This window comes from Pseudorasbora parva, chromosome 3 (genome assembly GCF_024679245.1).
Source record: "Pseudorasbora parva isolate DD20220531a chromosome 3, ASM2467924v1, whole genome shotgun sequence".
NCBI lineage: Eukaryota > Metazoa > Chordata > Actinopteri > Cypriniformes > Gobionidae > Pseudorasbora > Pseudorasbora parva.
In genome coordinates, this window is record NC_090174.1 from 46,713,338 (window position 1) to 46,729,425 (window position 16,088).

At 39.9% G+C, this 16,088-nt stretch overlaps 1 protein-coding gene across 1 annotated transcript; it reads left to right on the forward strand.

The window, feature by feature from the left end:
• The first annotated feature begins 1,268 nt into the window (after positions 1-1,268).
• amer1 (APC membrane recruitment protein 1) lies at positions 1,269-11,011 on the forward strand. Its single transcript, XM_067439220.1, has 2 exons — positions 1,269-1,389; positions 6,591-11,011. The coding sequence occupies exon 2, from the start codon at positions 6,689-6,691 to the stop codon at positions 9,560-9,562; it is 2,874 nt and encodes a 957-aa protein (XP_067295321.1). The 5' UTR covers positions 1,269-1,389; positions 6,591-6,688; the 3' UTR covers positions 9,563-11,011.
• Positions 11,012-16,088: the final 5,077 nt, after the last annotated feature.

A 16,088-nucleotide genomic window follows, 5' to 3' on the forward strand; every position in this document is an offset into this window, starting at 1 on the left:
GAATCTTGATATGCTTCTTACAGAGCCACTCCTGGGTTATCCTGGCTGTGTGCTTTGGGTCATTGTCATGTTGGAAGACCCAGTCTTGACCCATCTTTAATGCTCTAACTGAGGGAAGGAGGTTGCTCCCCAAAATTTCGCAATACATGGCCCCGGTTATCCTCTCCTTAATACAGTGCAGTCACCCTGTCCCATGTGCAGAAAAACACCCCCAAAGCATGATTCTACCACCACCATGCTTCACAGTAAGGATGGTGTTCTTGGGATGGTACTCATCATTCTTCTTCCTCCAAACACGTTTAGTGGAATTATGACCAAAAAGTTCTATTTTGTTCTCATCTGGCCACATGACTTCTCCCATGACTCCTCTGGATCATCCAAATGGTCATTGGCAAACTTAAGACGGCTTTGGACATGTGCTGGTTTAAGCAGGGGAACCTTTAATGCCATGCATGATTTCAAACCATGACGTCTTAGTGTATTACCAACAGTAACCTTGGAAACGGTGGTCCCAGCTCTTTTCATGTCATTGACTAGCTCCTCTTTGATTTCTCACCTTTCTTATGATCATTGAGACCCCACGAGGTTAGATCTTGCATGGAGCCTCAGTCCGAGGGAGATTGACATGTTTAGCTTCTTTCATTTTCTAATGATTGCTCCAACAGCGGACCTTTTTTCACCAAGCTCCTTGGCAATTTCACCGTAGCCCTTTCCAGCATTGTGGAGGTGTACAATTTTGTCTCTTTAGTGTCTTGGGACAGCTCTGTGTTCTTGGCCATGTTAGTAGTTGAATTCTTACTGATTGTATGGGGTGGACAGGTGTCTTTATGCAGCAAAAAGTCATATATTGCGATTTCTGGATTTATTTATTTTTATTATGTCTCTCACAGTGGACATGCACCTATGATGACAATTTCAGACCCCTCCATGATTTCCAAGTAGGAGAACTTGCAAAATAGCAGGGTGTTTAAATACTTATTTTCCTCACTGTATATGTTGCTCAAATTTGCATTGCACACATAAATAGCAATGTTTTAATGACCATATTCAATTGTTTTCCTTGTACACGTGCAACAGATTATTTATTTAATTAATTAATTTAATTATTATTATTTTTATTGTGCATTGCTAATATTTTATTCATTTTAATTCTGTCTCCTTTCCTATGTTTTCCTGCCACTGCTGTTTATTGTGTACATGCCAATGAATGCAGTAAAAGAAACAGATATACCACTACACTTCCCAAAATGCACGTAACACGGAAACGCCGCCAGCGGCCAGCCGTTCCAGCGCTCTGAACAAAGTCAATCACAACCGCGAGCTCCTCCAGCGCTGCGCGAGGAGAGAGCACATCACTGCACGTTACGGCGGAAAATATGGAAAAATAAGGCGAGTATGGATCATGTTCCCACCTTTGTGTTATTTGCCTTTTCACTGTGTGACTAGGCACGCATAAGCAGCTGTTTTTATATGCAAGTTATGTGAATATCAGTGAAGCGGTCGGGAGCTGGTTAGCGTCTGGGCTAGCGCGCGCCAGTTGCGCGTTCATTCGCAGTGATGGTGTCCAGCTGGGGACACTGTGCAATCTGTTGATAGAAGTTTTTTGTTACAAATTATATGTTCAGTGCAATAGTCGGTGTAATTAGTTTGTGCGGTGTAGCTCTTTTAAGTGTACGCTATCTGTATGCGTTTTTCCTTTGTTTATGATGTATATTCAGTGAGTGTTCAGGCCCGTTGGCTTCAGTCAGCTTTTGTTTTGATGAATTTAATCCAGCGGAACTTTACTCACGTTATGTATTGCATTGTGTATGTATGCATTACAACTGCAAGACTCAACATTAGCTTTGACTGTGTTCATGTTATTGTAGGTTGTCTGCCCCATTGGTTAAGAAAAATATTCTTAACACATTTTAAACAAATAATTAACAAACAAAAAAAATCTAATCCACCTAATGTGCACATGCAATGTACTCATTTTATATCTAAATTACACTGCATAATAATATGTTTTAGTAATTGATGCTCGTTTTAACCAGTGGGGAAACGCTATTGATTCCCTCTTTAACCACAGGAACCCTGTTTATTTATGTATTTATTTACATAATTGTCTCAGCAAACTGTTACATAGAAGTAATTTCACAAGCTAATTAAATCACACGACTGCGAGACCATGAACACTTGCACAAAGTATAAAATGCATAATAAAAATACAAAATGTATAATTTAAAACATTTCTTTATTTATTTAACATAATGTAATGATAAAAATTAAACTTTTTAAATATTTTCGATTCATTGCACACCAACTGAAATATTTCAGGTCTTTTATTGTTTTAATACTGATGATTTTGGCATACAGCTCATGAAAACCCAGAATCTCAATCTCAAATTTGCAAATTTCATCCGACCAATAAAAGAAAAGTGTTTTTAATACAAAAAAAGTCAACCTTCAAATAATTATGTTCAGTTATGCACTCAATACTTGGTTGGGAATCCTTTTGCAGTAATGACTGCTTCAATGCGGCGTGGCATGGAGGCGATCAGCCTGTGGCACTGCTGAGGTGTTATGGAGGCCCAGGATGCGTTTGATAGCAGCCTTAAGCTCATCCAGAGTGTTGGGTCTTGCGTCTTTCAACTTTCTCTTCATAATATCCCACAGATTCTCTATGGGGTTCAGGTCAGGAGAGTTGGCAGGCCAGTTGATCACAGTAATACCATGGTCAGTAAACCATTTACCAGTGATTTTGGCACTGTGAGTGAGCAGGTGCCAGGTCGTCCTGAAAAACGAAATCTTCATCTCCATAAAGCTTTTCAGCAGATGGAAGCATGAAGTGCTCCAAAATCTCCTGATAGCTAGCTGCATTGACCCTGCCCTTGATAAAACACAGTGGACCAACACCAGCAGCTGACATGGCACCCCAGACCATCACTGACTGTGGGTACTTGACACTGGACTTCAGGCATTTTGGCATTTCCTTCTCCCCAGTCTTCCTCCAGACTCTGGCTACTTGATTTCGAATGACATGCAAAATTTGCTTTCATCCGAAAAAAGTACTTTGGACCACTGAGCAACAGTCCAGTGCTGCTTCTCTGTAGCCCAAAGTGGCTTGACCTGGGGAATGCGGCACCTGTAGCCCATTTCCTGCACACGCCTGTGCACGGTGGCTCTGGATGTTTCTACTCCAGACTCAGTCCACTGCTTCCGCAGGTCCCCCAAGGTCTGGAATCGGTCCTTCTCCACAATCTTCTTCAGCGTCCGGTCACCTCTTCTAGTTGTGCAGCGTTTTTTTGCCAAACTTTTTCCTTCCCACAGACTTCCCACTGAGGTGCCTTGATACAGCACTCTGGTAACAGCCTATTCGTTACCCTCTCGCTTGAGGGAGTCAATGATGGCCTTCTGGACAGCGGTCAGGTCGGCAGTCTTACCCATGATTGCAGTTTTGAGTAATGAACCAGGCTGGGAGTTTTTAAAAGCCTCAGGAATCTTTTGGAGGTGTTTAGAGTTAATTAGTTGATTCAGATGATTAGGTTAATAGCTCATTTAGAGAACCTTTTAATGATATGCTAATTTTTTGAGATAGGAATTTTGGGTTTTCATGAGCTGTATGCCAAAATCATCAGTATTAAAACAATAAAAGACCTGAAATATTTCAGTTGGTGTGCAATGAATCTAAAATATATGAAAGTTTAATTTTTATCATTACATTATGGAAAATAATGAACTTTTTTGAGAAGGACCTGTAGAGTTAATATCTAGTGCTAATTCTCAACTCCTGTCCCTGGTTGGGCTTTTCTAACTAATTTCTAAATATACATATGTTATACATGCAAGTATAAGACAATCTCATTACACAGGGGAAATAATATTACAGATCTACGATAATTGGGTTGCTTATAGTTAAAAGAATGTCATGCATGATCATTTAGATGTATTTTTCAAATTTTTTGGTCACAAAATTGTTTTGATGAAACAAGATAGTTTTTATGACTTTGCAATATTTATAAAATGTTAGAATAGTAATAATGAAAAATGAGTATGCCTACATGTGTGCTATTTCTGTAACCTACATTAGGTATGGAATGCAAACGCCCTGACATGGAGTGAATAAATACAGTAGAAAGATTAGAAGAAAATTAGCCCATCAAAGCCAGCAAGTAGCTTTCTCTTCCTGACTTGAGTGAGGGTTTATTAGCATTAATTGTAGCTTCATGTAGCGGTCTATAGATGCAGCGTTTACATTTTTAAAAGGTTGTGTTAATTAATAATTAGTTCTTGAAATTTAGAGGACCCTCCTTAAGAAATTAAAAATAGACTGGGGGGTACCGGATCCCCTGTGGGCTACCGGATTACCAGATTGTTTTTAATGCTTAAACGTTCAAATACACACAAAATTGTTAAAAATGCCACTATAATGCCTGTCAAAATGCCAGTACTCTCTGTGAGTATTTACGTAAACATTATCAGTAATTTATGTCTTTATTGAACAGTTAAAAAGAAAATGCATGTGTATATATATATATATATATATATATATATATATATATATATTCTATATATATTCTATATATATAACAGCATATTGGATCTGTGCATTAGGCCTTAAAATGACAGCAGCCTAATATGTCATCAATCAAAGAATTTAAAAATAACACTCACTGGCTGCTTTTGACTGAATAACTTTTGTATCTTTAATAAGGATTAATCTTTATTTAATGTTTACAGTTACTATTTTATATTTGATTATTAAAGTTCTGTGGTATTTACCTGAATACTTCTGTTAGGCCAATAAAAAGTAAGGGGCTGTTTATTTAATTTGCATTTTTATTTTATTATAAGTATTTGTGCAAATGCTTGTAATTAGTTTATTTGCTCTTGCTTTATTACTGACTCTTTATTGTCTTTGTTATTAATTCAGTTCAAATGTTAAAATCCCCCTCAAATGAAAAACATTCTTCCCAAAAGAGTCACCTAATGCAATTCCCCCCTATTTTCTGAAACAAAATTTAGGCCCTGCCTCCTGATACACCAGTGCATTAAAATATTTGATCAAAAGGTCCCATAAGCTGTTTCGTTTACTTTTCCTATATAGACTATAAGGCTCATACCTCACATTTACAAGGTAGTTTTTTGCATTATTTTGGAGCTATGAAAACAAAATTACAGATATTCTGTACATGCATATTTCCTTATTTGAAGTAGGTTGTTTTTTTTGGTACATTTTGTGGAATGCTAGTAGAATCCTCCATGTACATTAAACAATATTATTTTGCAAGTGCCCTGCAGTGTGCACACAATGGTAACGCAGCTTAAGATTTTACACTAAGGCGCTGAACATGCTGATTGGTTTAGCATTTTATTTCAACCGGCATTTTTAAAAGTATTTTGCGAGGTTCGTTCTGCGTTCAGTAAATATCAGTCTTGCTCTCTGTCTGATGGCAGGCGTTCGTCTCAGCCATCTCGCGTTCAATGTCCGTAATAGCTGATAATAATATACATTGTCATTTTAAATCTAGCTTTACAAGCTTTCTGAATAGTGCTCTTTTCTGTCGTTGTTAATTACCTCTTTAGTAAACCTATACACAACCAGCAAAAGCAGCCCAGCTTGAATCTCTTCCATACTCCTTATTCATTTTTTTACAGTCGGTTTTTCACCATGTAAACGACCTGACCCATTACTTTTAAGTGTGCGTCCTTACATGACGTGACAGCGCGCGCCGCGCTCATGTTGACGAGAGGAAAGTTCATTTTTCTGAGGGGTAAACTTTTTTATTTAGTAAGTTATGAAGATAATGTTGGAATAATGACACAGCGTATATTGCCCCAGGCAGTTTTTACTTTAACTGCACCTGACAGAAGAATATTTTTTTTTCTGAGATGATTATTACACTTTACAACAAATAAATAGCTTATATAATACTGTAGTAGTCCTGGTGGCTGTTAAGAGTTGCTATGGCTACAGTTAATACATTCCAGTTGGTGGAGAAAACAGCGTTGACATTTTTGATGCAGCAGACAAACTGCATGTCACAAAATGATTGCGATTGAAAGTCATCACATGTAAACACCAGTTCGGTTTAGATAATGTCTCATGTAAACAGTCCACTAAATCTTTCAATCGGAATGACAAAAAAAGTGTGCTTGTAAACGTGGCTAGTGTCGTGCAAAAATGATTACTGTCCGTCACTGACTTGAGGAGCAGTCGCGCGCAGTCCTTCATCACCGGACTAATTTGCCTAATCTTCACGGAACTTTAGATCACGGTGGAAACGCAGAAATTTGTAGGTCTGGGTGGAGAAAAGTTCCTGGTACAAATTGTTCCGGGTAATTTTGGTGGAAATGGGGCTTAAGTTTTAAGTTTTACACTACATTATGCCTGCCTTAGAGGTGTTTGAAATGCTGGGCAAAAAGCAACTATTTAGCATCTAAAAACACTTATGACATGCATAAAATCAACAACTTAATTTATTGATTGAAAAATTGAATTGAATTGATCCCCAAAGGACAATTCTTATTAGTTCTGTTGTTGTTGTTTTTTATATTAATTTTGACTGTTTCTAATAGTTTGTCGTTGACTTCTGTTTTTTTCACAGATGCCTAATAGACACAGTCCACATTCCTTCCAGCCTGCCTCTCAGGAAGGAGTGTTTACCACAGACATGCTCCATTAGCCACAGTGATCTGTGACACAATGGAGACCGCCACAGGAACTGAGGTTGTTGGTGCAATAGGGGGTCCACAGTCAGACTCCATTTCCCATGACACCCCTCAACCTCAGTCACCCCCTACTGTGAAAATACGAAAGTCGACTTTCAAGTTTTTTGGAAGTCGGAAGAACATCTGTGTTCTGCCCAGCTTTTTCAGCAGCCGTGGAAGAAGTCAGAGAAAGGGGTCATCAAAAACAGGTGTAACAAAGAGCCAAACATACGATGGGGTGAGTAGAGCATGCTGGGAAGATTTGGGCAAAGGTAGTGGTGATGTGGCCTCAGGGGACTTTGAATTCTGCACCTCCAATGAACCTCAGAAATCACACGAGGACCATGGGAAATCTCAGTCTCTACCACGGCAACGTAGAGGTCTTCGAAGTCTTTTCAGCAGCATTCGGAGACACAGGAAAAACAAAAATGTGGAATCAGAAAAGCGTGAGGCACTTGAAATGTCTTCAAGCATCCATGCCGAAACAGTGCCTGGTGCACTGTCAAGCGTCAGTGACCGTAGCGATAACCATGGCAACAGTCAGGGTGAAGAGTTCGTGCCAGATGTGCCTATTCAAACCACAGGCAGTGAGTGTGAACTGCCATTGGCTGCCACCGAATGTACGAAAGATGTAACGTTAGTGCCTGAGAAACGGAAGAGCAGACCAGAGCTGGATAAGAGGAAGAAGGCAGAAGAAGAGGAAAAGGGGGGTGACAAGCAAAATGGGAGACAGAAAGGCTTGGCGACATATCAACAACCCTTGTGTGCGGAGTCAGAACTGGACCGATTGGCTGAGCAGAATATGGACGTTCCTGATGGGGAGCCTCCTGCTGCATCCTGCTCTTCTGAAAACTTAATCTTTGCTGATGTTTCATCATTGAAGAGCTTTGATTCACTGACAGGTTGTGGAGACATCATTGCAGATCAGGATGACGTCAGCGTTGCTGAGAGCTCAGTGTCTGCCGAGAGAGGCAGCCGAAATGCAGGAAAACGGAGCTCGTGTTTTGTCACATATCAAGGTGGGGGGGAAGAGATGGCAACTCCCGATGAGATCGATGCAGATTATTTGCAGAGCTTATGGGAATCTGAAACTAGTAATGAAGTCTGCTACATCCCCTCAGACAGGGGCTCAGAAAGCCCTTCACTCACCCCCGATGCAAATGAGCAAATGAGCTCTATCCATGCCACCTCCAACAGCAGCCCAATGGGATGCACAGAAACGGTCCTCACATCTGCGGAGCTCTTAAGCCCACAGAGTGATAGGCAAGAATCTGTACCCAACAGTGATGAGGGATACTATGACTCCACCACGCCAGGAATGGAGGAAGAGATTAGAGAACGTCCACACCAGGAAAGGCTTCCACGGGACAGCTATAGTGGTGATGCCCTTTATGAACTTTTTGAACCTGATGATCATCTGCTCAGCCCTGCTCTTCCCCCCAAGGATGCCCACTCATTTGTTGGTGCAGCCTTGCAGGGTGACAAGAATACAACAAATCCTCTATACACCCTGGCATCCACTGCTCTAGAGTCAGGAACCATGGAGACGGAGGAGGAGCGTCTGAGCAAGATCCAGCATGCCCTTCTGTGTTGTGAACTTCAAAATCTCAGAAGCCCATCCAAAGATCAGCTTCTGTTCCATGTCGACTGCTTCTACGATGATTCAAGGCTTCCCACAGTCGACACCGGTAAGACCGTTTTAGGAGAAGTTATCAATCAGCACTATCCCCAATCTCCACAGAAATCCCAGGCTGTCATAAAGCCAGTTCTTACCAACAGGGGTCAGATTCAGGAGAGTCCATTATTTGCACCGCGTGCTGATTCTGGGTTTAGCTCACATGTCACTGACACAACCAGACCGCAGCCTCAATCTGAAGATCAAAGCCCCTTACTACTCGCCAGAGGCTGCAGCCAGTCCCAAGAAGAGCTGATGGTCTGTTTCTCCCAAGCGCTGGTAGATTTCACAAAGAACACACGGCTTTACCGCAACTCAACTGAGAGTCTTGATGGCTCAGAGTCAAGTTCTCCTTTTGGTCCGAGTCTGAGTGCCTTGCCCGCCATTGTCACATTCGATGTGGTGGACATGGAAAATGAGGGTGAATGTGAGCAGCAGACTGAGCTTGTCGAAGAAGAGGAAGAGTTGGCGTCTCCTTACGAACCCTTCGAGGATGATGGATGTTACCTTCAGCAAGACGCCTTTGCAGAGTGTGACCAGCGTACTTTCGATGCCTACGAACAAAGTCTGTTGCTCAGTAACCCTTGGGGCATTGCAAGCCTTCCACGCCACCTCAGTTTGGGTCGACCTTGTCCTCCAGTCCCCGCCCCATTAGCACTCAATCGACGCAGTCGTTCTCTTGACACTGACAGTTTGGAGTTTAAGAGTGAGCTTTACACAAGCGTAACCAACTATGACTCAAAGGGGGCTGCATTTTCACAGCGTAGGACTAATGATTGTGGTGATATGCCTTTACAGAAGCAACCCTGCAGGGTTACTATTGATAGTTGGAGACGGGGCTATGGGCGGGGTTTTGATGCCAACTCTTCTAAGCAAGAACCGAAGGTGCCACATGTGAGCCAATCCACTGTAAGACCTTCACATCTCCCCCTAAAGAACAACTGCCGTAAACATAACCTCCCTGTTGCCACTAGAGTGGATGGTGAGGGGGAGATCTTGTTTGGTGGAGGCGATGCTCTTTATCCCTGCAGTTATCCCCCTGCAGGCACGCAATGGAAGAATCGACCTGTTGGAGTCACTCAAGGTGTGCCCCATCTTCGCTCCGAGCAATCCACAGACCATCGGGAAATTACCATGAAGAACAGGAGGGGGGACCTAGAGGGTAGTTTTACCCTTGCACCACCCAAATTATAAACAATTACTCCCAATCAAAATAAAACAATAATACAAATAAGGAAAGTCTCGTCACCAAAGACGATGCTGGATGTTTACTGAAACTCTTGAATTGAATCACACACACACACACTCAAACACTCACACTCACACTTACACTCTCTCTCACACACACACACACACTGTAGTTGCTGTTACTGCCGGATAAGCTATGTTTTTCTTTTCTTTTTTGTGATGTACTGTGTAGTTTTTGAGCTATTTTTATTTTTCCGTGATTTTAAGAGTATTTGTACCTTGTGTGTTACAGCATTACTCAGCAGGTGCTGTCTATATATAGATGCCATATTGCTTTGCATTTATGTAGCCAGGTTTTGCCAATGAAATTCATCCATTTTGTTCGGATGTTTTAGATATGCTATTATTATATTTGCAAAAAAAAAAAAAGACAACAATGCTATAAATTACTTATTTTAGCATAAGAATAAAAAAAAAACGTAATTAGAACATTGAAACAATATCACCTTTAAATCCTGTTCAAATAGCAAACTTGGTTTGAATTGATAATTTTTTTTTAATACAACACTTTTGAATTTGAAAATGTGCTGTATGTTATAAGTATAAATGTTTACATCTTGGAACATTTTAAACATCTTGTTTAGCTAGTTGCATTCAATTTCTTATTTTATATGGTTATTTTTGTTTTTGGCATAGCACAGACTACATTCATTGTTAAATCACATCTGCCATATTCAGTTGTATTTTGAATACCCCCACTATTTACTGAAGACTCAAGGAAATGTGTTTAGAATCTGGTTTATTTTCCTTTTTTTGCTGCTAAACAGTGTGTGATTGGTCGGGAGTACATAACGTTCTATATCAACTGTATGGATATATTTGCTTATTCTCTGCATACATGCGAATCAGATCTGGCCTAAAGTCTTCAGTAATCTATGTTAAAGATCATAATCATATGATCTATGTAGTTGTTAATCAAAGGGTACTATCTTGAGTCATTTAAGACAGAATGTGAGTAAAGCCTTTAATGACGTAATTTGATTGTCCTCTGCTGTTGTACTACCGTCACAATCATCTACCCTCATCAGAATGCCAAAGCTTAGTGCACTTACCATTTTTGCCAGTGCTTATATTCAGCTTTTAAGAATTAACCAACCTTTGTTTATCCCCCGCAAAGGAATCTAGTGCTGTTCTGTAATGCTCTGTTCATTTCTTGCATTTGGTACCCCCCCAATCAGAAAAGTATTTTTTTGTGTGTGTTTTGGTGTTTTTTTTATATATATACAAGGATGTACATACAGACAAAGAATGTTAGAACATCTCAGTTAAAGTTGACATTCATTAGCCTCATATCAACATATCATATCAACATATAAACTCCATCGTACTCCTTAACACAACCTCTTTCAACAAAGGAATCAACATTGACTGAAATAAACCTTTGAGACTTCAGTACTGCAAGTTTGTGGAATGTTTTTAGTACCATCAAAAGTGCTGGTGTTTGAAACGGCAGTTGTTTTGTTAGCATGTCATTGGTCTTTTTGCATGCAGTGTCTGAAAAGAATCAGATTTTGAGCTTTTTCAGCATGCTTACACGGGGGGGGGGGGGGGGGGGGTTATAGATACAATCTCATATTGGAAGCAAAATTAACCCCATCAGCATAAAAGCATGCTTGTGCTTAACAATTATTGTGACAGTATAAAAGTTTAACTCTGTTTGACCTACCAAGACTGTAATGCCTATTTTAATGACAAAAATTAGAATATAAAGTTATGACCTATACCAAACCAAACAGTAATGTGTGACCAATCATAGGTATTTCTCATGCACTGACTTGTGCACTGTAATTCAGTTTGTTTGAAAGCAATTGCTTATGTAGAAAAAAAGTAACTAGGCTAATGCATCACAAATGTGGTGGGTGAAATAGCATTGGTCGGTGCCTTATTATTTTCTAAGCTACAAGGGATTTGCCTGATTAGCTGTGCTGATGCTTTATTTGATTGGCAGGTGGTTTCCGTTCTAAAGTCAAGGAGGCTCTAGTTGTCATGGAAACTGGTTGAAGCTGTCGTGCACGTCTTTTTGTTATGAGCTGGGGAGAAAAGAATAAATGTAGGCAATTCGTGACTGACAGCAAATGATGTGTCATATTGTCTTTCGCTGCCTTTCCGCTCGCTTTTCCTTTTTTTCTATACATGTCAGTATGTGCATTATAAATATAAGAGAATCCGCTATCACTTTAGTATCACATCAGGGTTTGGCTCCCTCTACTGGTGAAATTGTGTGTAAACGTATCAAAGCTTAGACTACAATTAATAGAAACATTTTGTGCGGATATACTATTTAGTGAATCATTTTACACTATCAAACCGAAGGAGGACGTTATTATTATAATAAAAACATATTTCATGTAACTTAATTATTTAATTAAATCTTACACGTGTGTCCATTTGTAAACCTTAGTATGGTATGTGTTGACAGGTCTTTGTTGACGCCACCGTTATTGTTGCCTAAATGAATTAATTACTACAAAATAGGTATAGGTATAAATTTACGCATTTAGCTAAATTTATTTAGCATTTGCCTTTACCCACAACGATTTACAAATGAGAAATAGGCTACAACATGGAATTAATATTAATATAATTATATATTATATAATATAATATATTTTTTTGGTTTTTGTCAACAACAAAAAAGGCAAACCAAAGTTTCCTTTCTGCTCACGATGTTAAACCCTGCATCCCAATATCCATACTATCCACCCTAAATAGTATTAAATATTACTGATGTCACGTACTATATAGGACGGATAGTATATGCCCAGTAAGATGCAGGCAAAGAGCTCTATTTTAAATTTCTAAATAGCTATATTTTCCCTATGTATTTTCCTAGGGGCGAGTCCGCCACTCCATTAGGGGGACCTCGCACCTAAAATTCAAGTGAAACAGCCAAGTAGAACTCAGAACTGCGTGTGTAGTTCTGGTGCTTAAAAGAACTTACAAAAGCTTAGTCCTGCAGGTGAGTCACAGCGTATGCACAACTGATGTAGATTTAGTTAAAAGTTGGAAAGCATTTGAAGTACACTGACTACAGTAGATGAGGTTGTCTGTTTACGTCCTCACTCAGTCCTGACCTCAACCAATCAGCATGCAGCATTCCATTGCATCACTGAAAAATCATAGACGTGAAAAATGCAAACACGGTTACTATGCAACGCAGTATTTTATTACAAAGGGGGAAAACACATTATTCAGAGTTTGTTTATTGCCCGCTCAGCACTTTGAAATGTTTTTCTCGACTCTACTGTGAGAGGAATGACTGTCGACATTATGTACGTTTGCCTGAATTTAAACAGATGGCTGGTTCACTGAACTCTGTAAGTGCACATTGTAAGAAAGTGTATTAGGCCTACACAGGATCCACACTAGTTTTGGCATAACACCAGAACTGTACAATGGCCAGATTTTAATATGACCTATTTCCACATGGTTTGCGTGTGCATGTTGATGATTCCGCATTGGCACGAAGCGGTGTGATGAGTCTCTTTCTCAGGAGAGAGTATATTACATAAGCCTTCAGTCTCGTTCTCTCGCTCCCTTAACAGCCTTGGCAATCATCCCAGATGTCATGCACACACATGGGTATTGGAGAGTTTGTATAGACAAGCTTGTACTTTCGTTATTATTGCGATTGTCTCTTTTTATTTATCATGGGAAAGAAACTTCTGGACATGGAACCATGTTCTTGGACAATACCATAACGTTATGCTAAGTTAATAACGTTACCAAGGCATTCTTTGAAGTATACCTTAGAACTATGTAAATAAACAGTCTATAAATATGGAGATCATTTACCATTATATACATTGTACTACCAACGCCCTCTTGTGTGCTGATTTACACTTAAGCAGTTTTAATAGTAGGCCTATTTATTTATTTTGAAAACTTGTAGAATCATGCAAATAAGTAGTGTATGAATATGGAGCATATCAGTGCCACTGTACTACAAAATCCCTTTTGTGTACTACTTTAAATTTTAAAAGTATTTGTATGCCCGATTTAACAGACAAGGCTTAAGCATAGTCCCAGGCTAGATGTTTGAGCTGTTTTAACTGAAAGCAATTGCACTGACATATCTTAAAATATGTCAGTGTCATTGTTTTTTCCCCCTCAAGATTTTTCTGATGCGCATTAAACACGTCACTTAAATGTTATAATTGATCTAAAAAGCTATTTCTTGCTTTAAAGGGGTACTTCAGCGCTGGGAAGATGAATCTGTATTTAAACTGGGTCATCAATGCAGTAGAAATGTGAAATTATTTTTGAATTTGGTGTCTTCTAGACTGAGAAAAGACAGAAAATGTATTTTTGTCCCATGGGGATGAAAGACTACAATTCCCAGAATGCTTCGCTGCCCTGTGAGGCCATTCCCAACACCACCAACTTCATTACTGTGACTGAGTTGGAGAAGACACTACAATTAAAAACTGAACGTGTCTGTTCAATATAATGAGTGAGTCACCGCGCGAGTGTCACAGCCTTGAGCACTAACTGCACGAGTGATGAGAGCTGAGGGAATCGCGACTACATTCGCGGCATACATTCACACAGGAGTTCAGTCTGGCACGCGTTTCAGTTCATGCCTTTGCAAGCTTAACTTTCATAGAAATGAATTTGAGAAGTTAAAAGACTTACATTGCTCACCATAGCTCCGTTTAAATGATCCTGTCTGCAAGCTGAGCTCTCCCTGCCAGCTGAGTGTTATCTCCCATCCCCCATGCGCAGATTTAAAACATGCGGAAATAGCTCCCTCTGCTGGCTGTAGTCTTTAGCCTCTGGGCAAACATTCCTCCTATGATGCAAAAATCGTCATTTTGCATCATAGGAGGAATTTTTCCAGAAATAAAATGCATAAATCTCTTGTCTCAGGGAGATATGAGGGGGGAAAGCACAATAATTTGAATATTCTCCAGGGTTTCTACTGATACAAAGCCATATGCTAATCGCTGAAGTAACCCTTTAAGCCCTGTCTCTGAAACCAGGCCATATATTTTTAATATTAAAGGTGGGATAAGTGATATCTGGTAACCGTTGTTCATATTTCAAATCACCGAAACAAACACGCCCCTACCCCCAAAAAGGGTCTCCGCCCTATTTTTATAGCTCCACCCCACACATACGTAACCCAGGCAACGAATATTCAATGAAAAAGTCATCCCTTCCTAGCCTAGAAATCTAGACGCACCCTAGCGGCAGCAAATCTAATCTGCCCGCGAGTGTCGTCTATAGCAACTCCCTTCTGAGCTGTAATCCCCTAACTCTTGCCGGGCCAATCACATCGTGTATAGAGTCGGTGGGCGGGGCCATAATGACGACTGCCAAGTTGCGCTTGCGTGCTTCTAGTAAACACAGAAACTGGCGAACGGCGGTCTTTCGAATTAACTTTGACCACGACTCTGGAAGACTTGGAGTTAAGTTTTTCTCTGAGAAAAGAACAAAGAACGGCACTGAAGTCATTCTTAAAAAAGGAAGATGTGTTCGGAGTTTTGCCGACCGGATACGGCGAATGTTTAATCTATCAACAAACTCTGTTTCACCTTCGTTGCTCTGGTTGGTTGTAGCGCTATCCTATCGTGTGCAGAGGGAGTTTGAAAGACAACCGTTTATCCCGCCCCTTGGATTGAGCCCTGTCAATGCAGTTTCCAGACCAAACATCTTGATGTGGCTCTGGCTTGTCAGGCTAATCCCTTCCATCACAAAAACACAAAACATTTTCATGAACAACTCAATACAACATGAGCCGACGGTCCAGCTAACGACATATTACAATTATGACAAGATTAAAGTTATAGTGATCACAAATCACAAACAGTTCTCATGAACAACTCGATAACGTTAGTATACAAGTTCGATAGTCCAGCTAACAACATATTACAATTATGACCGGATGGGTTATATAGAGGAAAAGAGGAAACAAACAAATATTAGTAGTATCTTACCTGTCGGACACATTTTGTGAGCTGACGCTTGAAACCTTGACACACTGAGGGGTTTTAGATGCTCCATACGGTGTGGAAATGAATGGGTCTTTATCATCGCTGAAGTGAGCGACAATACGATCGCAAATGGACAAACAAGCGAACATGACACACAAGCATATTCAAGCAAAAGCCAGCATATACTAATTTGTTCTTGGCTAATTTCCGTCCTGTGTGACTTGTGTGTTTTGAATAATGAAAACCGAGCCCCTCTTCTCACCATAGACACGCCCCTTACCTGCTGATTGGCTACAAGTTTGTTACTCCACTCGGCCCGAGTCCTTTTTCTAAAACGGTTTTGAAATAACACTTACCCCACCTTTAATATAGATTTTTTTTTTTTGAGATTTTAGGTAAAAATAAATAAATAAATAAATAATATATTAGAGATATAGTAAAAATCATTTTGTCATAATCACCATATCTCTGAAATGTCACCAGTCTGGTGCTCAAGACTTCAAAACCTCCTTTTATCTATAACTATAGACATTTAT